The 26,719-nt window shown below is 48.2% G+C and overlaps 1 protein-coding gene across 1 annotated transcript in view; it reads right to left on the reverse strand.

Annotated features, from left to right (window-relative positions):
- Positions 1-26,719, reverse strand: part of Cad88C (cadherin 88C) — a 150,567-nt gene that overhangs the window by 32,200 nt on the left and 91,648 nt on the right. Inside the window, exons 3-15 of the mRNA XM_089581353.1 lie at positions 13,439-13,522; positions 12,816-12,967; positions 10,533-10,595; positions 9,657-9,746; positions 7,193-7,276; positions 6,193-6,318; positions 5,353-5,484; positions 5,004-5,082; positions 3,929-4,041; positions 3,217-3,414; positions 2,388-2,540; positions 1,335-1,499; positions 604-680 (exon numbers count right to left, since the gene is read on the reverse strand). Of these exons, the coding sequence (XP_089437479.1) occupies positions 604-680; positions 1,335-1,499; positions 2,388-2,540; positions 3,217-3,414; positions 3,929-4,041; positions 5,004-5,082; positions 5,353-5,484; positions 6,193-6,318; positions 7,193-7,276; positions 9,657-9,746; positions 10,533-10,595; positions 12,816-12,967; positions 13,439-13,522 (1,516 nt within the window). The remainder of the gene's footprint in view (positions 1-603; positions 681-1,334; positions 1,500-2,387; positions 2,541-3,216; positions 3,415-3,928; positions 4,042-5,003; positions 5,083-5,352; positions 5,485-6,192; positions 6,319-7,192; positions 7,277-9,656; positions 9,747-10,532; positions 10,596-12,815; positions 12,968-13,438; positions 13,523-26,719) is intronic.

Here is a 26,719-nt window from a genome sequence, read left to right on the forward strand (position 1 = left end):
GCACAAGTCCTAAATCGGGTGTCACAGCTCTTACCAAGTCTGATGTGCACCTCGTGCACATCAGACTCGTGCACATCAGCTGGTGCGGGCGAAACACCATCGACGATATGGCTCTACACTGCCACATTTACCTGAACAAGAATATGAAATAGTAGCAGCTTAGCGCTCAGTGAATAGAATGCTCGTAGCTTCGCATGGCACGCACGTGCCTCTTATGAGAAGGTGTGGCTGCACATCGCAAATCTGAGTTTTTTTCAATGCGTATAATAAAATTACGTTACTTAACTACACCAAATAGGAATTTGACAAACTCATTAGTTTTGGCTGACAGTTAGATTCCACACTGAAGCATAGCAGTCCATGCTGCTGATTAGCTCGGCGCGCCAAACGTGTCCTGCTCGCATCTTCCAACGCAAAGCTCGGAATTAACAGTCATTGATCAACCGACAAGCACATGGGTGGTTCCGACCAGCGAACCACACTGCGCTTTTCGCTTAGCCTACTGAAGCTAGAGCAGCACTACCACAAGCGCTCTGCAGCGAATTTAGTGACTGCCTTACAGCTCATAAATCTAGGAGGCTCTATAATGAAGCATTTGCTTACTTGTCCGCTATTTGACCACGGATACTGGTGTAACGAATACCAGCGGTGCCGTAAGCTTCGGAGTCCGCATCTTCGGCCTGCAAGAGAGATAAAGTTCAAGGTGCGACACATATAATACATTGCAGACGCGAAATCACAAGGATGTGCTACATTACTGATATAGAAGAAAACAGCTCCCCGATGCCGCCTTGAGCCAGTACCTTGTAGATTTATCAGTAAACTGCTGGAAGAATGTTGTAGCTCTTGAACGATGGCCTTTATATTCTTCTTACTATTGCTTGCTATTGCTTGCTATCTTTATGCCAGCCGCAAAAGCCCAAACACTTCCTAGGCTAATTTCATGCAATGGAACAAACTGTACCTTGGACCACGATGCTTAAAAAAAAAAGAAAGATGGACTCACGAAGAGAACCAATTGTGAGTAAAGTCAGTGTTATTCGGAAGAAAGACGAGAGCAAAGATAATTGGTTCAATCACAACCTCAGGCTCGCGATGCGTTAAGCCCGCTTATCCTGCTATGTGACACATCAAAACTCTAGCAATTGTCTGCATGTCACACTAACTTCTGCGAGTAGATGCTCCGGCCATGCGTCATAACTTTCTATCTGCACATTGTATGCACCTATCTATTTGCGCCAAAATTTCTGCGCTTCTGCACTGCTGGGGTCAAGCAGCGCGTTGCACCTAAGCGGAATGGCTGTATCTGCAGCCGTGCAACCAAGAGTGCTCACCCTGACCACGGCGACCACCGTTCCCGAGGCCGCGTTCTCAGGAATGGTTGCCCGGTACAGATCCTCACGAAATACCGGGAAATTGTCGTTGGCATCCTTGATGTGCACCGTCACGTCGGCCGTTGACGTCTTCGGTTGGCTGGACACCATTTCTCGGGCCACGATCTGCAAGTTGCCAGAGCGAAAGCAGCCAGTTCGTTCATGTGCATCCGCGCTCTTCATGAATCAAACATTGTTTTCTCAAACGCATTCCCCACCCTGCTCTCCCTTTCGACATCCTTGCTAACCACCTAACTGAAATATTGTGAAGTATGATCAAAACTTTTCCTTTAAAGAACTATTTACAAGCACAACTGGCCGTTATATTTTTTTATGATCTCCCTTTACTGCATTTTAATCTCCCAGGAACACACGAATATAAATCGTGTACAGGCAACATGAGATCGTAAAGCGAGCAACGCTAAGCGTAGTATATCGTGCTCATCCTCCCGCGCACCAACGTTCCCAGCTTTAACAAACCGTCTGGAAAAGTTTGACTATTTAGGCAGCTAAAGAGAGATTAGCATTCGCCCACAACGTCGTACTACTTTCAAATAAAAATGTAGATAGTAGCTCCTTCTTAGCAAATTACCTGCCTTCGTTCCACAGACAAAAATTTCTGTGCATTATGTTCACATGCCCCCCTTGTTATATGCGTGTGTCGATAGTTCACAGCCACCTAGAAAAGCATGAGAAACGCGTCTAACGCGTTCCACCCGACATTGCTAAGCAGCATAACATATACATACGTTAGACTGTACCGTAAAAAAGTAAATATAATGAGCCCTGCCCGCACCGCCAGGTGGCACAACGGGTCAGCATAACATACAGTGAGAAAAGCGATCAAGTGGAAAATTCTTTTCCTCTGCACATACCTATCCTATCTGAATATGAACGAGTAGCATAACAAAAGGAAACATTTTCATAGGCAAGTCACTCCGGGCTAAACGAGGATTAACAGCGGTATCCGCACACAAAAGAGAGGATGGCAGACAAAGTGGGTGGTGTGAATACCTTGAAGTTCATAACCTTGACTCGTTCGTAGTCTAAGTAATCCGGATTTTTAACTCGAATCATGAAGGAAGCTTCGTTGACGCCGATGGCTGGTGTTACGTCAAAGACGCCATTGTCTTCTTGAAGGAACAGTTGGAAAGTACCGTTGCTTCCCTGCGAGCGAACGGAAAACATCCATCAGGCCAAGCGGTGCAAACCTGGAATACACAGAGCCTGCGCGCTGCCTCACATGCATCTCGCGGGCAAAGTAACGTGTGCCGCTTATATAATTCCGCTTCGGGACTTTTCGCTGCGCTGTTTTTCAGCTCAGCTTACAATTAACACCGATTAAACTTCTGCATACTTTGGCAAGCGAATTTCTATCGAGCCAGCAGCAAAAAGAGGCGAAGTTTCCGCCTAAACTTTCGACCTCCTAAGTGTCTAACGTTTTTTTCAACACCTGCTAAGCACTGTGTACTTACGCACATTACAGAATCCGCCGACTATGCTCCACCGGTATCATGCCCGCAGACTTAGCTGCGTCTCCAAAGGTCTTGCTGCCCTTTAAGCAGTCCCATACTCGAGAAAGTGCTACGGACTCTCTGCAACACTAATAACAGCAAATCGGTGTAAGTGGTCGTGCAAAGAAATAGGTTTGGCACACCTTTTTGTTACAGAAGAAGCACCCTTACACTGTGGTCCCATTGTCACCAACCCCAGCGTCTACCAAGACTCAACGTGACTCAAGCTGCCCAATTGTCTCTACATCCCACATAGCAATAGCATTGCAAGCTCGCTGGTCGGTACGCGGTACTTCGGCTAGTTCACTGCAGGCCGCATGTAATCGTACCTGGTCGTGGTCGAAGACCTCCGGCACGCTTTCCCCGACAAAGTTCACGGGCACGTTGATCTGGGCATTCTCGTTGATTTCGGCTATGTATCGCCGACTGCGGAACGCTGGCTCCTCGTCATTCACATCCGTCAGCAGTACCGTCACCTCAGTCTCAGTGCTTGGCGCCGGCTTCACTTTTGACGACACCTCTTGCGCCTGTGATGTTGCGCGTACCACACGGAAAGGAAAAAAAATGGAAATGACCGAATGAACTCGTCTTCAGTTGGTGGAAGTTTGTGCACCTTGACCGGTTCCACATTAAAAAGAATATAAAAGACCACTATAAAGCCGATTCAAGGACTCTGCATGAATCTGGTGCCACAGAGCTATCCTGGAAGGAACAAAATGGTTCTTTACTTTGACTTTAGTACACCGATGTAATAGGTAATCAAGCTGGTGCTGCTGGCGAAGGTAACTGGTCTCACGTATAACACCAGCCTCAAACTCTTTCTGTGGCAACCAACAGTCTAAAATAAATCGTAAGGAACTCTTTAAAGGCAACACTGACTGCGGGAAGAAAAGCTGTGAGCATCGTAGACGAGGCATGGGCGGGAAAATTTTCAGTTTTTTGCAAGGTTGAAAGATGCATTGTTTAGTGCTGGGGATAGGCCATGTGCTTTTCTACGCTGTTCACCACTTGAGCAGAAAAGAAGGCTCAAATGAGGTGTACCTGAACGAGTAGAATAAAGGCTCCGTTCCTATTTTCGGTCGCTTCCCTGTCGAGGCGGCCTTTAACTGACACGACGCCCGTTTCACGGTCGATAGCGAACAGTCCGTTTCCACCTGGCGCAAAGAGAACGTGATGTTAGTGGTCGTCTCATTCTCTGTTCATAATCCGTTGCACAGTGAGGTACCACATGAACGAAGGGCGCTTCAAGAAAGTTTTCAAATGAATGAACTCTTGGAAAATCCCCCGCCGTAACGCCATTGTATCCAATGAATATTAGTTCCGATTAAACTCACTGCAAGCACTAAAATACTGCTTCCGGGCCAGAATGCATTATTTGTGCAGACATGCAGCAATTTTCATTCGCAAAACTGCGGACACTACAATTCCGAAACTGCACAGCTTTCAAACCTTCGCAGCGCCATACTTTCGGTTGCGGAACTGCGGGAGGCCATATGTGCATTTGGTTGGTGTGGCTACGCGGCTACGCAGGGAGCCTACGTAGTGGCTAGCGCACTTGTCTTCGTCGGAGTGCCGTAGTCGTAGCTGCAACCAAATAGCAGGCACGTTCCACGCAGGGGCGCAACCGCATTTCTTTTTGGGGCAGCAGAGCATTTTATATTGATTCAGAAATTTTAATTTCAAAGTTAAGCAGAAGCATTTTAACATAGGTTCCTAGCACGCAACACAAGCGTAGAGTTTCCAGCGCAGTGAAATAAATGTCTTAGGAAGCCATCTGAATGTTACTTCGGCCCACCTAAACAAGCTGCTGCGTTCTCATTACAGTTAAGCAAGCTTTCGCTAAAGCGAACTGTGTCATAGGTCCCGTTTATTGAAGCGGTATTTTACTGAAATAACTTTACTACAGGAGATCGATTCATACACAGTTCATCGATTTTATTCCTGCAGGCCGTCAATGTATATCCTGCGGCTACAGCGAAAAAGTAAACGCAACCAACAGTTCCAACCGTTCAAATCACCCAAGTTGTTTTGTTTGTTTTTAACAGCAGGCATAGGTCAGCTCTTGGCTGTAACGAACAGCAGCGCGAGACCTGAGATTTTTTAGCTTCTTGGTTACCTGAGATGATGCTGTAGTGTATGGCGTTGTTCACCCCACGGTCGCCGTCCATGGCCTTCACCGTGAGTACAACAGAGTTCTTCGGGGAGAAAGGGAGAAAAAATAACATGCTGAATGCTCGAAGTCGATGAGAAATAAGTCGACGCAAAGCAACTGTAATGCAAATTGGGCGTATGTAACAATATACAGCACACAGGCGGCTGGATATCTCATCTCGTTGCGACATTTAAATGCTAAAGGCTCTTCGGATGCCTTTGAACACAGTTACAAACGACCATGTGCGATGCGCGCTGGATGGTAAGCACCCACGGCATAAACCACTCTTCTTTGTAACAGGCATTGTACGCACCAGGGGCAGGTCCTCGGATATCCTGGTGACAGGGGGCACTTGGGTGAAGATGGGTGGCTGGTCTTCAACGTCGTCCACCTTGACAAGCACCACGGCCGTAGCCGTGTGCCGAGGACCCGCATTGGCACGGTCCTGGAACGTTCACAGAATTCCAGTTATCGTTCACGGAACGTTCGCGGAATTCCAGTTACGTAGTGTCATATTTTAGTGCGTGACAGTGAGGCTCGTTTGCACATGCCGTCGTAAGAGGGGCTCCAGATTGCCGACTGTTTTCTGTCGAAACGACTTGAAAACCAGAGCGCGCGATCGAGTGGACGTTAAGTTCTTCGGGCGTCCTAAAGGGCAGCAGCGATGTCCGACTGCGCCAATGCAGAAAGTTGCACAACGCTTAAGATCTACCCATGCTAAATCATGTGGCTGGCAACTTCCTATTCGGTGTGTGGATGCAAATTATCTTGCATTGGTTGCTGGTGCCCTAATGTCAACACTTTTCGGCAAAGATATTTCGTGCTACTTTCACTGGCCTCTACTTTAGAATAAAATTGTGCAGGCAATGCCCAGACACATGAAAAACAGAAAAATTTATCTTCAGCTTTATCAATATGGCATTTACAGGGACTGTCTTTCGCGATGTGTAACTCAGGATTGAGTTGCGCAAAGGTGTATACACCGTATCAACTAGACGTATTTGGAAACAGTGGTACTTATTTCAGTATATGTCCGAATATTTTTGACTCAGGGTGCATATTTAATGAAAAGCACCTGAAATCCAAACATGTAGGCCTGAATGGCATGATGCGTGTGCATACAGTTCAGGCGGAACCAACGAAAAAGCCTTACAATGGCAAGGACACGCAGCTCGTAGATGAACTTGCGCTCATAGTCGAGTGGTCCGATAAGCGAGATGATGCCTTTTCCTTTATCTTGCTGCACCGAGAACGTGGATGTCGTTTCCGAGTCCGTGTTCTAGTGGAGAGAGGGAAAGTCAAAGCAACAACAATGAAAATCAACAAACGCAGCGCCATGATACTTCTTCGGGAATAATTACAAAGATTCTATAGCTCCGCCTGCAATTTTAAAAGTGTACTCGACTGTTCCCGGAGTTTCGTACGTAGACAAAAGCAAGTCAGTACGCGTCGTGGCCATAGCTCAGATTAGACGCGAATACCTTCATAACAGCTTAAACAGCTGAAAGATGTCAGCTGTTATCTCTTAAATACGAATTTACGCGTTTGAAATTCGCGTGACACGTCCTGTACGTGGAAAAGTACAGTCGATATTACGAGTGCAGTGTTTTATCTGTAGACAGCCTTACAATACTAACGACAAGAAAGACTAATATAGCAGGGCCCACATGGAAACCAATGCACTTCAAAAAGCGACATTTTTCTTTTCGTTATCGCTCTCTCTTGTGTTTACTTCTACGCGAAAGTTAACAGGTCGAGCCCCACTTGTCTACAGCGTGGGAGGCGCGTAGAGGGATGAAGAAAGCTAAATCTTACAGCGGCTACCGATGCCGATGCGATTGAACTTGCGCGCAAGAATTCATTGCCTCTGAAACCAGCATATCGGGCTAGATATCGCACTCTGTGCTCCGCACCGGACCACACGCGCTCTTTGGACAACTCTAATTCAGTCAGTAGATTTTTCGCATAATGTATGACCGGTAACTGCACTGTCTGTTTCTTTAGCAGTGTCTGCCGAAGGCTTGTGTATTCCTCTTTGTTCAGTCAGAATAAGGTAACCAACAAGATGGCAGTTTTATAGATATTCAAATATCGTCTTCGGCAGATATTCGTGATCCTGAAAAAGATCCTGAAGAGGTAATACTGGTACTCACTTGTAATTGATAAATAACTTGTCCGAAAGGGCCCTGGTCGCGATCAATAGCTTCAACTGTGTCGATGACGTGTGGTGAGGCGTCCTGTGAAGAGAAAGAAGCATAGTTAAATTTGTACGAGCGAAGACCTACTTTATTGGCATAAGGACCTTTCATCACGCGTTGTCATGCATTTTATTCTTCAGCGGGAAGAGAAACGTGTAGGAAAAGGAGAGGAAAGAGAAGGTTTCCTGAAAAGAAAGGACACATACAGGCAGCTGCACTGAGGGAAAAAAGGGAACGAAACTTAATCACGTCTCATGCTTTCTCTGACGAACTTAATTTAGTTCTCAAGTTTATCTTTCTGCTCAATCTCCTTTTCACAAGAATATCCTGCTTTTACTGGCACAGTGTCGGAACCATTGCAGTTTTTTTTTAAGGCTTAGGGTGTGCTGCAGTCTCTACATGAAGTATGTTAGATCGCGCGCCGTGTTTTCTTTTTTTTGTTTGTTTCTGCAAAATAAACCTAGCCACTGTGGGTTTGTCATAGCAATATTATACCCAGGGTCCTTCGTTTCCGAGTTCTACTTTTTCCAGAATTCAGGGGGAGGGGCGGGGAAATAAAAACTAGCGATTTTACGAGCTCAACTCGAGGTAAAAAATCGGGTTATTCAGCAAAACGTTCAATAAATCAGATTTCTCCGCGCATAGTCAGCAGCAAATGTCATTTTACATTAAGCGCTCATTTTTATGGGCCATCTTACGCGCGTAAGATGGCCCATTTTTTTGCTTATTTATTTCCTAAGCCGGATTAAAACTGCACGTTGCACTGAAATAATGCTTGCCGGATTGAATATTTTCTCTTTCATTCTCATTTATTGCAGTTATTTCAGCAGGAAGTCGTTCGCGTAGGTAGCGCTTTATACAATGACGCCAATGAGGCGTCTGCACGGTACGTGTTTTTGCCCCTCGCTCCTAAAACGTACTTTTCTAACTTATCCTCAAATTAAGCCATGTCTCCAACAACAAACGTTATATTAGGTTTAAAATCATCAGTTAACTGTAACCACCCCTCAAGAATAAGCGCAAGATATTGCGCAAATTTTCGTGTGCTATCTTCCATTTTGCGCACTGGAAGAATACGGTCTCTACAAGGCTTAATTTTGGGTAAAAGTCGGGTTTAACTAGATTTTTAAGAAATCGCTAAGCAATAGCCTAAAACGAAGGTCTACCCACAGCGGTGGCTGAGTGGTTTTGGCGCTCGGCTGCTGACTCGAAGCACGCGGGTTCGAACGCGGCCGCGGCGGCTGAATTTCGATGCAGGCGAAATTCTAGAGGCCCGTGCACTGTGCGATGTCAGTGCACGTTAAAGAATCCCAGGTGGTCGAAATTTCCGGAGCCTTTCACTACGGCGTCCCTCATTGCCTGAGTCGCTTTGGGACGTTAAACCCTAATAAACCAAACCTAAAACGAAGGGTCCTAAATTTATGCTACATTAACGTGCAATAATGAAAATGGGAAATAACGCTTCATAAGAGACTTTCTATTACGTTAAATGGAAAAGCGTGACATATTCTATTTTCACAGCGACGGGTTTGCTTATTGGTCTGATAGATACTTGACGAGGTAGGTCCAAGACCTGTGCCATGAGAAAATAATACCGGGTATATTTATCCATTTGTCAGATTTCATGTCATCTAGTAATTAGGCAATGAGTTTAAAATGCCTGCAGCACAAAACAAAGCGCAATTTATTTCCGACTCATTCAGAATACAGCTATAGAATTATTCATGTGGCACCCCTGTAGAAACGTATACGTTAAAATGTACCTGCCTCGTTCATGCTTGCTATTTCTACCATGCCACTGCCGTCAATAAGCACACAGCTATCAACGGCATATATCGTGTATGACGTACAGTTTTCATGTACGGGCCCCAGAACACTTAACTGCGGCACTACACATCTGATAAGCTTCAGTCGATGTTGACGTATTTTGATTACGACTTTTCAGTTAAGTTCAAATGCGCTTCAGTACGATTCCGCGAAATTCGGAGTGCGCTATTAGTCCAAAGGTTTTTATTAATAAAGATTCAAACGTATGACTGCCCGCCGCAGTGGCTCAGTGGTTACGGCGCTCGGCTGCTGACCCGAAAGACGCGGGTTCGATCCCGGCCGCGGCGGCTGAATTTCTTGAAGGCGAAATTCTAGAGGCCCGTGTACTGTGCGATGTCAGTGCACGTTAAAGAACCCCAGGTGGTCGAAATTTCCGAAGCCCTTCACTACGGCGTCTCTCATAGCCTTGGTCGCTTTGGGACGTTAAACCCCAATAAACCAAACCAAACCATCAAACGTATGCCTTATGCCTTGAAGTAGGCGTTAATTTATACCACTTTCAGAACGAAGTCCGTGCACAAATGCGAAGTTGCTAGAATCACTGACATGGAATCAGAAGCAGAAGGCATTCAAGGATACAAAGAGAACATACCTCTGGAACAGTGATGGTACTCCTGTACTGTTTGAATACTGGTTCATTGTCATTGACGTCATCGACAATTATTAACATAGTCTGCGTGATCTGCAGCAGGAAAAAGGACGAAAACAAAAGTTACAACCTGCTCTCTATTCAAACAACGACTTTCAGCCGTGCATCATGTTTGTAACGAATGATACAAACGACAACAAATACTGGGTAGTTAAAGCGCAGAGCATGTAACATTTAGACCACCCAGCGCAATTTATTCCCGGTTACGTGCCTGCTTTTCTAAGTGAACAGGTTTCTCAAGTCGCTTAAATATAGTGTCCTTTATATTTCCTTCTCAACGTGGGTATGCTATTCTCGTACGCTCGTTGCCCCCCGCCACCCGTTTTCAAATAGCGAAACGGTCGCCTTTTAACCGCACCCAAGTGTACCGTAAACGCCAACGGGTCGTTCCTTATCGTTATACCACCGAAAAACAAATAAGCCACAAAAGGGAAAAGCTTCCGAAACAAACAACACGCGGACTCGTCGCCACACGGCTCCTCCGAGGCGAGCCAGTTTCGTGACAGCGCGTGCCCATACAGCGACCGCCGGTGAAACTGGTTCCCGTTGCACACGGCAGTCCACCGGTTTAATGCTCGCCCTAAACGAACGCGTTCGGGATGATACTCGAACATGCCGAAGAGTGAGGGTGGAAGGGGGAGGGGGAGTGCGGAGGCCTTCCTCGCATACACGCATGCGGCGCTTGTCGGCGTAACGAGGCATGATTTGCATGCTTGCCTTACGACGCGCCGGCTGCGTATAGATGCGAGTGTGCGCCGCAAGTCGCGCTTATAACGGTACGCGGAGCGGGAAGAAACGAAGGGGGGTTGGCGGACTTACGTATTGGCCTTCGGGCAGGCGCCCGTCCGTGAGAGTGAGCACTATGGTGTGCGAGTCCTTCACCTGGAAAGAAAGAACGGCGCCGACCGGGCGCAGGGAATGACGACAGGGGCTTCGGCACGGATGTGTGTGTGTGCACATGCGCGATTTTGTTATGCCACGGAGCTGGCGGCGTGCCGCCATCTTTAAGGCGCCTCCATCGAGAACGTAGGGCCAGCGGCTAACTGTAACAAACACGACATTCATGCCGGCGTTTGCGTAGCCCAGAGCGTAAGTGAAGACGCCCAGCGTTCGAAACAGAAGCGTCCATTCAGCAGTTGCGACGCCGCCAGCGAGGAGTCAGGCAGGCGGGGCCGCGCAATCGGATCGACCATCTGCTCCCAGGAAAGCGCTGGTTTCCGAACAGTGACCCGCTTGCCTGGCACGGTTTAAACAAAGTAATACCCACCGCGGCCTCGTCGCGCGTTTCGAATGAAAGATCCCTTCGTGAAAAGCAGCACTTTATCACTATTCCGCCAGACTACCTCTGCGTGCGCGATAAACGCTCAGCAAACACATATTGGGGCATAACCGTTATGTTATCGTTTCAGGCACTGGATAAGTTTAGAGCTTGTATTCTGTACACATCGATATTTTTCTCTTTTTGTTTTTCATTCAGCAAATGTTTGTTTGGCAATCTCTTCTGGCTAGAATTGCCATAGTGCTCCTAACTGCGGACTTTTCTTTCCACCTATTCTAATTTGCATGTCATCGCTGGATTTTTATTTTGTAAAATTTCAAGTATCTCACACGCAAATGCACCACCAAACGCTGCTGAGCGCACCTATGCTGAGATTCTGTTTGACCTGTCTTCAATCGAACCTTTTTGTCTTGGTATAGTTACTCAAAGGGCTCTTCTTTTCTTTTTTTCTTGTGTCATTTTTCTTTTATCGCGGCCGAGGGAGACGTCATGGTGCGCAATAAATGTGGGCTCCACGTACCGTACGTGGCGCTCGGTGGTGGCGCGGAAATCTCGCGATGCGATCTCGAAAGGTCAGCTCAAAATTCCGCTGAACGTGCCGAGATCTGCGCTCCAGATCTGCTGCCGTTATTGAGCCGCGCTTCGACACGGCGCTGCAACTTCCTGTACGGAGACGATCGAGCGTCCCGCACGCACGCATCGCGCCAGCGGGTGATCCTCCCCACCGCGACGCGGACCAGATCTCAGTTACGTGGGGCAGGTGGCCGTAGTACCTCTACGTTGCTCCCTCAGCATGGGTCAATGCAGGACGGCGAACCTTTGCTGGCGCAGACTGTTCGCTTACCAACAGAAGAAAAAAAGAAAACTTCGCGGTAGACCGCTCTCTTTTTTTTTTTTTTTTTTGCACAAATTTGGTGCACACCTAGGTACGAAATATCACGATCATGATGACGATACCCCAACAATTCTGAACAAAAACATTTTTGAACGCGCAAGAGCTTCTGAACGCATTTTTTTTTTTTCATAGAGTGTAAGATTTCACTATAAAAATCAATATACCCGCAAATGTCCCGTCGACACGCTTACATTTTTTTGCTATTAACGTTTTTGCTATCGTCAAAAGCGTTCCCCATTGCTTTTCTATGGCAGCCTTAACTGCTCGATGCGAGGGATGGAAAAACTTAAAAGAAAAGAATATTTGGCTATACGTCGGAAGAAAGGACCGTAATGATTTTCAATATTTACCTAGCAGTGCCTAAGAATTTTCCAATATTCAACATTTTTATCCGAGAATGTTGGACATGAGACGTGAACGCTAATGAGTAATATTACTGCCTTATTTACTATCTACTCCTCCTTGGGTGTTTTTCCTAAAACACATTGTGCTAACACATCTAGGTCGTTGGTAAGTAACGAGGCAAGAAAATAAAAAGGAGGCACAAAGCGAACTTTTTCTAACCAGACTGAAAATCAGCCTTCCTGCGATCCCGTTATTATCTCTGAACACCGTTCTTAACAACGCAACTGAGCGCGAGTGAAGAGCCGACGCTCCTGCAGCAAGGTACCTCACTGTATCGAAAAACTATCACTCTGCTAGCTTTTGATGCGTACATTCTCAGCGCTGACACGTCAGAGAACTTACTGGCACCCACTACTCGTTAGTCCGTGGAGTCGCTCGTGCAATATACTCTGACACGGTACTAAACTTAAAAAAAAAAAAAAGCGCCATTGCACGTTGGTATAGCGTGAGAGGCTTGAGCAACGCTGCCCCGACGCTGGCAGCGCAGCAGGCGCCATTCGTGACACGGATGCACCTCGCTCACCTCTCTGTCCAGCTCGTGTCGCAGGAAAACGTCGGCCTCGGTGGCGCTGACCCGTTCGAAGCGCAGAATCTCGGGTCCCTCGGGACCCTGCGCCCCGAACGTGAGCGTGTCGCCGTCCGCATCTTCGCCCCGAAGCCGATACAAGGGCTGGCCTGCAACCCGGCGACCGCCACAGCGGGAAGACGACAGTTACGTCACCGCTGGCAAAGGCCAGATATAGATTGCCCACGGATAAGTGGCACAGTTCTCGCGGTAAGACGGCGGCGATGTAAAAAAAAGAAAAACGCAACACATTCCTCTCCGTTTCAGGGGCCACCCAAGACCAGGCGAGCCACGGAAACGGGACTCAAACGCTATGGCCTCGTTCTTCTTTTTCCCCGAACCTAAATGCGTTGCCACACTAGTTGCGTGGTGCCGGACGGCGCTTATGTTAGATGCAAGAAAGCAAGGCTTAATGAACTGCAACTGTCTTAAGCCGCTTTGTCCCAGCCTATAAATTGCTTTTAGCTATGAACTCCATGCGGTAACTCTTGCTTTTTCCTTATGAGGCCCAAGGGAGCGCGTTGCTCAGACAAACGTTCAACTTTCTGCAACCCAGGCAGTAAGCGTCCCGCAGTACTCACCTAGGCTTCCCGGTCCTTCCTTGATCCTGACTACGATCTCGCTGATGCCTCCCAAGGAGAACCTTGGAAATGTATTGCTCCCTCCTGGGTCAAGAAGAAAAAGAGGAAGTTGCAGGAAGTCTATTCACGGCGATGGCCTCAGCAGCTCTAGTTACTCTGTACCGCTTGTTCGGTTTGACATCTAGGAAATTCGGCATCTTTGCGTAACCACTTCAAGACAAAGCTTATAATCAGCCTGGTTTCACTTTCTCACCTCAGCCGTCTGCACACACTAAATGGTGTCATAATTTTTTCGGTTACTTTCTAGTGCATGGTGATTGATCGATGATCTTTTTAATTGTTTCAAGTCATTTGAACCAATTGAACAACGATGAAATCAAAGCAACAAATGATTAAAATGTTAACAAATAAACGGAGGCAATCAACCGCGCTGAAAACTTTAATCGAGGCCCATTCCAAGTCGCCACGTTTTCGACTGCAATTGAAAAAGCGCCTGTTGGCTACAAGTGAAGCGGATGATATGGCGCCAATTTTCCTTTCCAGACGTGAGCTTTCAAACAAAGTTCAAACCGCGCGTCTCTCCTATCAAAATCGTATTGAGCGAAAAGTATGTTGCTTTCGAACATTGATTAAACATAGATGCTACAGAACATGCATCAATTAATTTTTTTTTCTAATTATAACTTATTATTACTTGCGATCGGATTCGCATAAATTTCTGTTGACGCCAATGAACCACAAATGTTTATTCGTTATTCGCAAGGGTATTAATTTAGTCAAACAATACGCTGCTAAAGCGCGCCAAACAATACGCTGCTAAAGCGCGCGGGGCAGCGCTATAGCAAAGTGCTAAATGGTTCCCACTTTCTCTGGACACGTTTAAGCCGAACTCGACGGAGAATATCACCAGGAGACCACGACGTTCAGCGACAGCTTCGGCACATGAGCTGCGCCGAACAGTGTGCAATCGAATTATTAATTTATTTTCTCTCTCTCTCTCTCTTTTTCCTGCGACAACCACGCGGTCTGCCACAGGGTACCGGCGTGGGAAGGACGCAACATAATAAATGCAAGCGGTTAACGGAGACGGAACAAAGGGCAGACGTCTGGCGAAGAGGCGCACGTTTTACTTTGGCGTCGAGAATTCTAGGAAGAACAATGGAAGCAGTGAAGGAGGCGCGCGTCCATAAGCGACAAGCGTCGTCGCGAGGCCGAAACAACAATGGCAAGAGCGTCGCAGAGGCGGCGAGACAGCTCAGCATTCGTAACGAAAACTCGTTGCACTCGAAATACTTGACGCAACCTTTCGGCTGCCTGCCTCGACGGCCGCCTAGCAGCGCAGGTAAAGGCCAAGGCCGTGCGCTTTCTTGGAAGCTTCGAGGAGAAGCTTCGAATAGGGCGGCGATAGCTTTACGCGCCTTCGTATTTTTCTCTAGGCAACTTTGTAGAAACTGCCACATGCACGTGAAAGAGCAGAGGGATCGAAGTATACGGAAGAAGGCATTCACCCATGCGCACCAGTTGTACTTCGTGTCGGCGACGTCCCCACTGAATGCACGGTTTTACGACTCATTATTTGCTCTCAGAATTGAGGAGTTGCAACACGACGTCCTTATTATTTGCAGCTCTCCGTACTTCTCTAGCAACGTTAACTACTCTCCCGATAGGTGTTAATCTAAAGCTGCATTCCAGAAGTAAACTTTCCTTAGCAGCTCAGGATAGGCGCCGTTGAACGGCTAGTTTGCTGCCAAAAGTCGTCCCCAGTCCGTACGACAAACGAGCACGAGAACGGTGCCGAAACGAATTGCTAAGCTCTGAACCAAGCTATGAACCAACATGCCCCGGAGAGTGTTTTACTGAAGTACCTTTCTTCTACAGTGGGCCCTTTTATATGTAATCCTTCAGTCTTCCAAATGCCTCTGTGGTAATTAGCCACGTTGCTCGTACGACGTAGCTATGAATCAACATGCCCCGGAGAGTGTTTTACCGAATTGCTAAAGCACCCTCTATTGCTCACTCTCCCCCCCCCCCCTCCCCTCTCGGCTCACATATTGTATTTTCACGGGGCAGTTACATAACCCGGTGAAGAGCCCGGCGCGCAAAACAACGTCTCGGCGCGATAAACGGATCGCACCGTTTCAGACGCGCGTGACGGGAACAAGTGAACTGAGCGATGAGATCAGCCGTCCTCTTGTGCCAGGGCGACCACCATGGGGCTGAACTCGTTAGGTGTTTGGTGTTTTTTGAGCGAAAACTTTCTGCGCGGTTCACGACGAGGAGCAGCACACCGGCGTGCGTCCTGCAAAGTGGCAGGAAGCGGCCTGCGAGAGCCCACGTCAGATCGAAACACCACGAAACACGCTCCCGATGCGCGCACGGCGGACGAGGGCACGGACGCCGCTGCAGGCGCGCACACCGCTGTTCCTGACCCGGCCCAGCGGGGGCCACGCCGACCAGCGAGCGTGTGCAGCTGACGCATCCCATTCTCACGGCGACCACGTCAGCCCACGCTCTCGCGCGAGCCTGGAAAGAAACGGGGACCGCTTCCCGCGTCTGCACGAAATAAACAAAACCGTTTATTTTTGTGGTGGCGTTGTTCTGAAGGGCGAACCGAAAAGAGTACGAAAGAGAATCCACTAACGATCAATGGCTGAAACCGCCTGTTAAAGACCCCGCTCAACCCCACAGTCATGTGAGAACTTTCCAGGTGAGCGTGAAGTTTCAAAGATGCAACTTTGCAACGAGATAAACTCGCTGCGTGAGTTATGGAAGCACGAGTGGCCTCCGAATATAGAGCCCGCAGACCGCATTTTCAAGCCCTCTTTTCGTACATGTTTAATAGACAGAAATCGCTCGAGCACGACATTTTCAGTTCTGCGGGCGGCGGTTGAATGAAAATATATGTATATGTGGAGCGCTTAGGTACGGCGCCTTTCATGGCCTGTGGCTGCCTCGGAGCCCCAAAGTCGGTCGGAGCATTAGTGGGCTAAACAGCACATAATGCGCGTAAAGTAGCACGCGTAACGGTTCGCTAACTACGTTTTGGGCTCAACCACGTAGGGAAGCGAGCGCTTCAAGTTTCGTAACTTGTTTTGCAGCCAGACAGATAGCTAGCTAGCGGACCGCGAATACGAGCCACACAGCGACGCCGCCGTCTCATTCGTTCACCCATGCACGCACCTGTCTGCCCACACACCCTGAATATGTAAACGGCGCCCGTACTCAAAAGACCAACCGCGGCCGCTTCGTAGATAACGCTGCATAACGGGACAGCGCGTGATAACAAACAAGCATGCGTGTTTCCGTGGCGCATCCTATGCGACTAGCATACCCAACCCCCGCGTTCTCACTGCGAGGACGCACAATTTTTGGAGTTTCCGATGGCGAGGCAAGTAATGGCGGGCTTAGACTTCCCAGCAAGAGCCAGAGGGCAAGATGCACAAAACCTCTCGCGAGGAAGCGTGCTCCGTGACTGAAGCCCAACCGCGACACACAGGCTGCTTATAGGCTGCTTTTAGCGGCCAGTTATCGTCGCGGCAGTCAAAGATCATGCTCTGCATGGCTGGTTGCGCGCGGCCTCTCTGTGCGAAAGGAGTTTTAGCGAATACGGCCCGTGGCCCCAGGGTTTCACCGAAGTAGAACTATGGTTTCAAATTATTTGTGTCGCGCGAAGAAAACTCGCTAAGTATTTCTGTTGGTCACCAAACGCGTCTGAGAGCATTTGTTACTTTTTCGACTGAATATTCGACGCCGATCAGCGCAATCATCTGAGAAGGTAGCCGTAGCTCCTTACTGTCTTCAGAAAGTATGGGTATATTTCACCTCTTGCTCTGGATCAACCGCGAGAATGCCTGCAGGCGCCCTAGATAGCGACTGCTCGAGCGCGGCGATAGCGACGGCGGCAGCGGCTACCCCGCATGGTCACCCGAGGACAGCGTCCACTGCGCTGCCAGCGCGGTCTTTTCAAAATAGCACGTGGTCTTCTGGAATGACACATTTTGACGTTCTGAAAGAAGCTATCGCCAGAAAAGTGAAGCAACTGGTTGTGCCTTCCGCGCACCTTTGGCGATTAAATATTTATGGAATTAATCTTTCTTACTTACACAAAAAAAAAAAAAAAAAAAAAACAGAACATACTCGTGGGTGTGCCAGGGCCGGTATTATGTAGCGATACCTTTTATCCGATTTACTCCATTCTTATCATCCTCCGTGCCGACTGGCCGATCCGGGAGATAACACGGGGCTGGGACCCAATAGCAAAGTGCGAAAGGAATAGAATTGGAATAAAACTTATATTATTCAGCCCCAAGTCAACGCCCACAATGGTCCTTTAGTTATATTCTCCCAAACACTCTCTCCTTTTCATCAAATATTGTTCTATATTACGTGAAACGCCCTGTATACCATATATGAGTACGACGTCACGAAAGTTTACTCTGGCAAGCCCGAAAACAAGGCCCACATGTCGCCATGCTTAAGTTCGCAGCTATAGCGGCGGCGGCGGTGGCGGCGCCACGCGTATTAAGAAGCGGGTAGGGGGGGAATGAAACCACACTTTGCAAGGCGTGGGGTGGAAGGCCCGGCGCGCAGTCGGCGCGAGCGAAGAAGCCGCGCATCCCGCATGCACAACCCGGGGCGGCGGGCGAGGCGGAATCAACAACACGCTCGGACCAGGAAAGAGGAATCGAGGGCATTCAGCGCCCGTATGTACCACTATACGACCATCGGCGGCCTGCCGCACTGCTTCCTAGCTCTTCCGCGGCGGCAGCAGAGAACCCGTTTGGGGGGGCCACCCCCGAGCTCAGCACGTAGCCGCTCCAAGAGGAAGCATCGGGGGCGGCCGTAAAAGACGCCGGAGAATAAAGAGCGGCCGCAGAAGCGCCGCGGCGCAGCAGATCCACCCTGCGGTGGCTCGTGCGCGCAGGGCGGTGGACACCGGCACTGAGGCACCGACCGCCCTGCCTGTGACGCGTGGCCCCCCTCGGCTCGAGCTGCGGGCGTAGCCTAGCCAGCACTGCGCGAGTGTCGTCCGCACCTCCGAGAGCGCGAGTGTGTGACGCGCGCGCTCAGTGTCCGCGTGTTTTTTCCTGCTTTCACGCGAATGGAGCTGCCCTTTGTCGGCTTTGGAGCTCTCTCGTAAAGCAAACACGGCCTCAGAACGAAATGTGATTTTGACAAATGCCTGCGTCGAATGCCGGCTGTTGTATGAGGCACGGCTTAGTCTCCAAGATGTCCGGCTTTAGGCTGTCACGGACAGAGCTGCGCCCATGGGTGGATTTAGGGGAGGGGGGGGGGCGCTCCTCTCCCCCCATAAGCGAGAAATTTTGCATAGGAAAACAATGTTAAAGCCCATTTTTAGAGAAAAAATGTTCATGAAATACATGGTTCAAATGGGGCCACTCTCCGAACCAACCTCTCCAAGATTGGCCTATAAATTCGCCCGTGGCTGCGTCCGAGTACCGCGACCTCGGCTGAGACAAGCGCTGTGCCGAGTAGGAGAGGAGCGATTGCTGCTGCATCGACTTGGCAGAATGCTATGTCTAACTGGTTCCGTCATGCGGGCCTCGTCACTCGTCACAGCATGTCTGCGAAAGAATGTTATCCGATGTATCACCTTAGGCAATCAGAAGTCAGCTATCAAAAGTGCCAACCCCATAACACCTTGTCGCATTGCAATCAGGCGGCTACGCGAGGCAAGCTTACTGCCCGAGGTTGACGCTGGGTGCAGGAATTTGAAACCCAGTCGTCTTGTTTCCGTTTTACATCTGCATATGAATTGGCAGCAACGTCGTGGGGGTCTGTCTGTGATTTAGTTACGCTGGTAGGAACGTAATCAGAACGGGGCGATCCAAATTACGACACTTCGGACAACGATGGCCATGAATGATGAATGCCTGTAGACATGCGCCGCTGCGTGAGGAGTAAAGCCTCTTTCTTCGCTTCTGTAGTAAGCCGCAGCAATTAAATGTTAACCGTCACGAAGAACGAGCAGTGGGTATCAAGTCGAGATTCAAGTGCGGAACAACAGACGGCGATACGAGTCAAGTGTGGCCGATTTCTCAGTTCACTGTAATCGAAGATCACTGTACGGACCTTGTGACAGACCAGTGCGAGCTTTACTTGTGTGATTTAAAATATTTCGAGCTCAGCGTTTTTTCATTTGTTTCTCTTTTTGCGTCACTGGCTTCAAAAGCTTTCTAAATCACTTTACGACGCAAACAGCATGCGTGCAGGTGTTGCCCGTGCTCTTTCAGGTTATCTTCGCCGCTGACAGAGGTCCACCGAGGGAGAGTAGTGACAATGCGCATTCTTCTTAATGTCACCGTTTAATTTGTCTGGATACCGTGCGGAGAAAGGCAGTGCGCCTAAATGGCCAGAACGTTGAGTTTTAAGCACGTTACCACACTTAGAAAGGCAAAATAGTGGTAGACTAATGGTTGCTTCGTCGTTACGAACGAGAACGAATGCAAAAGCTGGTTTTAGCCCATTGCTGTCTCGTGGTGTTACGGGAAAGCTCTTCCTGTGTGAAAAAAGTATGTATGTACTTTTGTGACCGAACACTGCGAGCGGTAAGCTTGTTGTTTGTTTACCAATGTCTGGCTGACGCGGAGCTGCTATTTCACGCACTTTACCTGACAGGCTTGCAAGACTGCAATGTCGCATGGTGTTAAACTGACAATAGTATTATCCAAAGATTTCAAAATCATGGAGCATTTCTCTGCTCGTTCGACTGTCGAGTTCCGAGGAAATACCAGTTCTGTTTCAGACTGCACGGAGTAGAATGAATGGCCTCGCTAATCTATCCAGAATATTACTAGCGCAGGGACTGCATTCACGTCACTTGTTTGTTTTCTGACGAATTGAACCATGAGCAATTACATCCTCCTTGATTGTCCCCCTAGTGAAGGAAAAGCACGATTTCATTCAGCAGTGTAGCTAACAAGCACCTCAATACTACACTCCTCTACCCTTCGAGTATCTGCCAGCTAGCTATTCATTGTTTCGTATCGGTCTTGAGCGGCGGAAAAGCTCTATTTTATCGTGAACATTTCACGCGGTATGACGGTAAGAATCCATACGTACGGAATAGTGCTCGTTTCATTTCATTACTTTGTCGCTTACAGCTTCAACTGCCCTAGTCTCCATTTTTCTTGTGCAAGCTATGAAAATAGCACAATTTTAAAATCGCCTCATTTTACACGGAACAGTTTGCAGTTTGCACGCAATTAATTTCCTTTGACTAACTGCAAAAGCCATACCGTTCAGATGCGTGCGGGATAAACCCTTCCTTCTAAAATGGCAGAGCACATTATGGCTATCTTCGCGCGAAAAGACATTTTTCGAGAAGCTGTCCCGGAACGACATCTCCTGCGTCTTGTCACCGGTGCGCGCGAGGCAGAGCGCAGCTTGTCCGCGGACCTCCCGTGAAACTGGCCGCTTTCTGCTTTCCTCACGGAGTCAATGGCCTGCTCTGGCACTGCACAAATATACCTGCATAAGACTCTCTCTTTCTCTGAACGAACAACTCCCGACGCCGTGGCTTCGTAGTTATGGTAACCTCTCCGTGTCCGTGTGTGCCTTCTTCTCCATCGTTCCCCTCGGCCACGTTTTCAACTTTGAACTCTGCGCGCCTGCGGCCGCTCCTCGTGCGCCGCTTTGTGATGAGGCGGGCGGGCGTGCATGGAGGCCACTCGGCGCTTCGTCCGGCGCTCGACTCGTCTCCCAACGCTTCCGTCCGCTCTCGGCGCCCGCGAAGAAAAGGCGACGCGTTCTTCGTGATCGCGTGAGTGAGGGTCCGGCGATCGCGCTTTGAAAGCCGCCGCCGCCGCCGCTGAGAGCGCCACTGCGGATATATAACCCCTTATTTTACACCTGAGCACACTCCGCGCTTCATGCAGGACTGAAATGCAAGTTTGCCGGCCACTATTACGTGCTTTTCTTCTCGCCGAGCGTTTCTTTTTCTTGGCGCCCTCCTGAGCGCGGCCGCGGGCGCCCGGTCGTAAAGAAAAGATCTCCGTGGATGTCCTTCGGGAATGACGCCCGCACGCGGCTACAGCCGTGTCCGCCTTGCTCACGAAGAACTGCGTGTAAGCGGGCCGTCGTCGTAAAGAAGCATTAGGCGAGGAACGTGTTGCTCGATTCATGGACGTGAGCGCGCGCCTTATTAGACTGCACTAGACTGCACTGCGGGTACGTGCCCCGGAAGGCGGGACATCGTTCGCGGCAGCCCCCACCGGGGTCGACGGGACTGGGCCTGAGCGAACGGGCGAGGCCGCTTTGCAAGAGCACCGTTTCGTCATCTTGCGCATTTATTGCAGACCATACAGCGCTCCCTGGTTCATCGCGGTAACTGGTACGTGAGTGGCAAGGCGGTATACGTCATGCTCGTTGGCTTAAAGGGAGCCGGTGGCTGACAAAGCGCGTACGGGATGCCGGTACACGCCCGGTTCCGGATCCGGCAAAGGGGCGACGAACCAAGTCCGCCGTAAATAACTCCATTTCGGCCGTTTTTTCCAAACAATGCTGTCGCGACTCGCTGCATGTCGTCCATCGATCAGCGTTTCTGAGTATGGCTTCTCACGCAGGCATATTTCTGGACCTGTTACAGGCAGGTGGCCTTTTCCTAACATCACCTTCTATGGAACTATATATATATAACAAGCGTTATACGTTTGTAACCTCTGTTTCTCATTTCAATAAAGTGTACATGCACTCGACGAGCTACTTGGTTTGCTTGCGTTACCTGGCTGAGCCTAATCATTAGTGAAAAATCACCTGAAAAGATTTACTATGTTACGTTCGAAGCTTTTACGGCCCTTGACCTGAGGAGGCTTGCCTGTTCTTTACTGCATTCGCGGTTTCATTATTATAACCCAGGTACACGGGACCCTCAAGGGTGGATTTATGAGAGAGAGGGAAATGGGGCGGTCACCCTCCCTCCAAGCGGGAAATTTTACATACGAAAGCCTTGTCAAACACCAATTTTTCGGGCAAAAAAAAAAAAAAAAGTCCACGGAATACTGATTCAAATGAGCCCGCCCCCACAACCGCCCGCTCCGAGAGCGACCCATAAATCGGCCCCACTGTATCGCTCTCGCTTGAACGTATGTATACCTACCATTTTTGTGCTAGAAGAAGCGTGAGTGCGCTTTAAACGCCGCACAATGCACCGTTAACTTCTCAACTCGTCTGAAATCTTCAGCTCTGTTCCAGGTTATGGTCCTCTTTACGTTGGTCCCTTTCATTGAGAAAAAATTTTCCAAAACCATTGTAATCTGTTTGTTCTCTTTATATATGTGCAGCCTTCGTCAAAGCTATAATACATGCCACTAGGTTTTGGGAGAACTGTGTAATACTTACTCCTCTAGAGCTCTTAAAGGCACTAAGGGTGCTACTGTGCTTAATGTCGATTCATTCGGGTTGTCACAGATTGACCATTTCCTCAGCGACAGAAAACAAGTGTTCATTATAAACAGCGCAACATCTCTTCTTAGTCCTGTCTTGTCCAGCGTTACTCAAGGCCCAGCACCCAGTTTGTTTTTAACTCTTCCTGATGTATGCTTAATGACCTACCTCGCTTCGTCATTAACAGCATCCGTCTATTTGAGAAGTAGTGGAAACACTAATGTTATTAATTTTGAACTGTAACTACGGTTACAAGTGATCATTTTAGCGATAGAAAAGTGCTGTACCAAATAGCAAATGTCTCTAAACATGACCAAATGCAGACTAGTTGCCTTTCATAGATGTCTTAATCCAATAACTCAAAGATACTTTCTGATTAGCTCACTAATACAAGCAACTAACGCATACAAATACTTAGAAGTTCATATTACTAAACGTCTTTCATGGTCGCTCCATATTAAGCATACTATTTCCGGTGCGAGCCGATCCCTTGGGTATGCACAGCGCACACGAAAATTCGCACCGACTCAACTTAAGCTACTTGCATGCACAGCTTTCCAAAGTTGAAATACGCTGCAGCCATTTGGGACCCGCATTACAGTCACCTCATCCGAAACTTAGAAGCCATACAAAACCGTACAATTATATTCGCCTACGCAGGTTATTCAAAAGAGTCGATGAAGTGAAGAAACGCGCCGCTCTACCATTCCCTGTTCATCGCCATAACGTTGCCAGACTTACACTGTTCACGGATGCTTTAACACATTATCAACCAGCACTCACATCACGCAGCGATCGCTTATCTTTTATCGAAGTAAAAGACAAGAGAGAGGTCCTCAACCGAACATTGACCCGTTCTCATACCCATTCCTTGTCCAAAGTGCGAAAGACCGGAACGACCTTCCCTAAGACATTGTTAATACCTCCACCGTAGAGCAGTTGCAAGAAACGCTGACAGCCGTGGAAGGATGCTAACCTGCGTTGTTAATCTACGTTATGCCGTTGACACTGTTCCTCATATTAGCCGATATATAAGCTATCATGCCGGAAGCTCTTTTAAGCATCCACAACTACCGGCTTTAAATAGTTTGCTGTTTGATTTGCCTTTTCCATTTTGTGGTGACATTTGAATCCTCGGCTTTCTTCTAGACTTCGTTTTTTATACACAGTAGAGAACAAAAAGATACAATGTTTCCTATTTTCTCGTATAAATTCAGAATATCGCGGATAAAAAAGACCTATTTGCTATTTCTGAATATATTATGACGCAATAATTCCCTCTTCTGCCGTCAGAAGTCGTTGGGGCATAACTATTTGCCTTCAGCTCGTTTTTCATTTTTGGTCTTTTCATGGGCGCTTCCCATTGCGTTCATTGCCCGTCTGTTCTAAATTATTATTAACTTGCCGTCATTTTCAGATGATATATTCTGCGGTGTGCATGTATTACCTCAGATTTTTATAAGCAGTGGGCGCAGTGTGAGGTTAAAGTAACCTCGCCGAGACTGCTCAAATGGCAAAGTATTCGAGGCCTCAACTGTGAGATGAGACACTGCCGGGTTTCACTGGATTTCAGAGTAGCTCAGACCGAGTTTTCACAAATTTTGAACAGACACAGTTTCAGATGATGTTTAGTCTGCCAATCTTCGCAGGAGACACGCCAGAACGTGCCACCAACTTGTCGAGAAGGACAATGTTTGCGCGACCCTAAAAATTCTAGTCAAGAAAGTGAAATCCGAAAAACTAAAATATCATATCTTTTTGTTCACTACTGCATATGCTTCTTTACTGCAGATAGATTTTTAACCTTTTGCTCAGTATTGTGCGTGGTTTCAATTTGCGCCTGATGCCATATTCTGTAATTAGCCATTACGAGTGCCTTTAGAAAAACGTTGTTCTCTAGTTAAGTTTTCTTGTATTTGTTGTTTCAAGAACATTCTTCTGTGAAAATAGTCCGTCTTTCACCATGCGCCAACGAGCCCAAAAGCAGACGCCGCTAAAAAAAGGCCTTGAATACGTTCCCTCAGACCTAAACGTCACTCTATATTCCCCATATATGGCCAAAAGCGCCTATCCGCCGATACTCTTCGCTAGACCTCAAACACAAATTTAGAGTTAGTTTCTTCAACAAGTACTATTCAGCGCTCACGGAATAAATTTAAAAGCACCCATAAATCACAACACCCATCGCAGCAAAAATCACAGCACCCATGAAACGTTAAAACATCCGAGTGAAATAAGGCTAAAAATTCACAGTACAGGCGACACGACAAAACTCGGTATTGATATCGGAGCCATATGGATGCTTCGGAGTTACCCTCCTCCCCATCCCTCCCTTACCCTCCTCCACACCCATCCCTTACCCACTCCCAACAGATCCTCTGGAGACGCCTCCAGACTCGCTCTCTCTCATCCCCTCATCCCCTCAGCTGCTATCTCGCTACTGTGGCACCTCCCCTGCATGCTCCCTGTGCGGCGACCCTCAAGCCACACTCTCCCACATCCTTATCGGCTTCCCTGCTGATCCTCCCCCGCAGGGACAGCCCGCGTTATCAAGTTGGGAGGACTGGGAGGTCGTGCTCTCGTCTCTGGACCTGACATCGCAGCTTGCTGCGGTGCTTCGGGGTGTCGACGTCATGAGCAAACACCACATGAACGTTCCGACGTAGAGTGGGACCGTGCGGTAGTCCGGGGACCTAAGGGGGGTCTAAACACACTTGCCTTAATAAAGTTTTTCTCTCTCTCTCTCGCCGAAGCCTGCCAGCAAAATAGAAAAAAAAATGAAATATAAAGTTTGTATTTGCGCCATAGTGTTGCTGGACATAAGAAAACAGGTGAATCGTAGTAATCAATAACATCGGTAACTAAATTTTAAAGGTCATTTTCTTAACTGTCACAGTTAGGCGCCCGGTTATAAATGGAGATGTGTAGCTGACCGTTAGTAATAGCCATATCATTATTTAGTATTCCGAAAAAGGGATTCTGCTCGTCGCCGTGGCGCACAAATAAATTCTGACCCCTCCGTCTTTCCGATCAAGGGTCGCCGACCTGAAATAAAGCCACCCGTAAGTGACCTTAATACGCCCCGTCCGCTGCCAGCGCCATGTACGCAATAAGAAGCCGCTGCTTTTCTACGCAGCGGTATATTCGCCTAGTCTAATAATGGACTCTAGAGCACGAATCAACGATAAACTGCGCAAAGTGCATCGCTCCAGGCGAATTCAGAACAGGGTTCTTCATGGATGCTTAGGTATTCAGTTCCGCCTGGGCAATTCAAGATGAATGCGGAGGCAAAGGGAGCGAATGAAAATAAAGGCACGGACGTTAACTAACTGAGCATCCCGCTTTCTGCGCAACGCTGAGTTGAGGGGAGATGTAACGCGGGAAGAAATAAGAGAAAGACATAGCGGGCCCGCGTGCGCGCAGAGCATCATGGAACACATTCAGAGGCGCTTTCGCAGTGCAGTCGCCATCAGAAACCATAGCAGTGGCTTCAAGGCCTTGTAAGCGGCATTGGATTTGCTGCTAGTTACCGGTCTGCAGGCAGTGTGTTCTTCCCTTAGTGCAGTTCGTGTCAAATTCTAACGCTGAAGAAATAAAATCAGATACATTTCACCAATAAGCGCAGATAATGTCGAAATATAAATTAATATTGTCAATACATCGCTGTAAGTTAACTCTCTTCCTAGTGTACGAATAACTCGCGACACAAAATGATACTTGGGCATGAAGTCCTGCGGGCACGCCAGCTAAAAACAAGCCGGTTAGGGCGCACTTCTAAAAAATTAGCGTTTTGGATATAAGCGCACTTATACGGAGTATTATAAGTGCACCTATATCCTTACGCATAAGAGAAATAGTGCTCGCAGAACGAATCCT

Source organism: Amblyomma mixtum, chromosome 3 (assembly GCF_055824585.1).
Source record: "Amblyomma mixtum isolate Tamu chromosome 3, ASM5582458v1, whole genome shotgun sequence".
In the NCBI taxonomy this organism is placed as follows: domain Eukaryota; kingdom Metazoa; phylum Arthropoda; class Arachnida; order Ixodida; family Ixodidae; genus Amblyomma; species Amblyomma mixtum.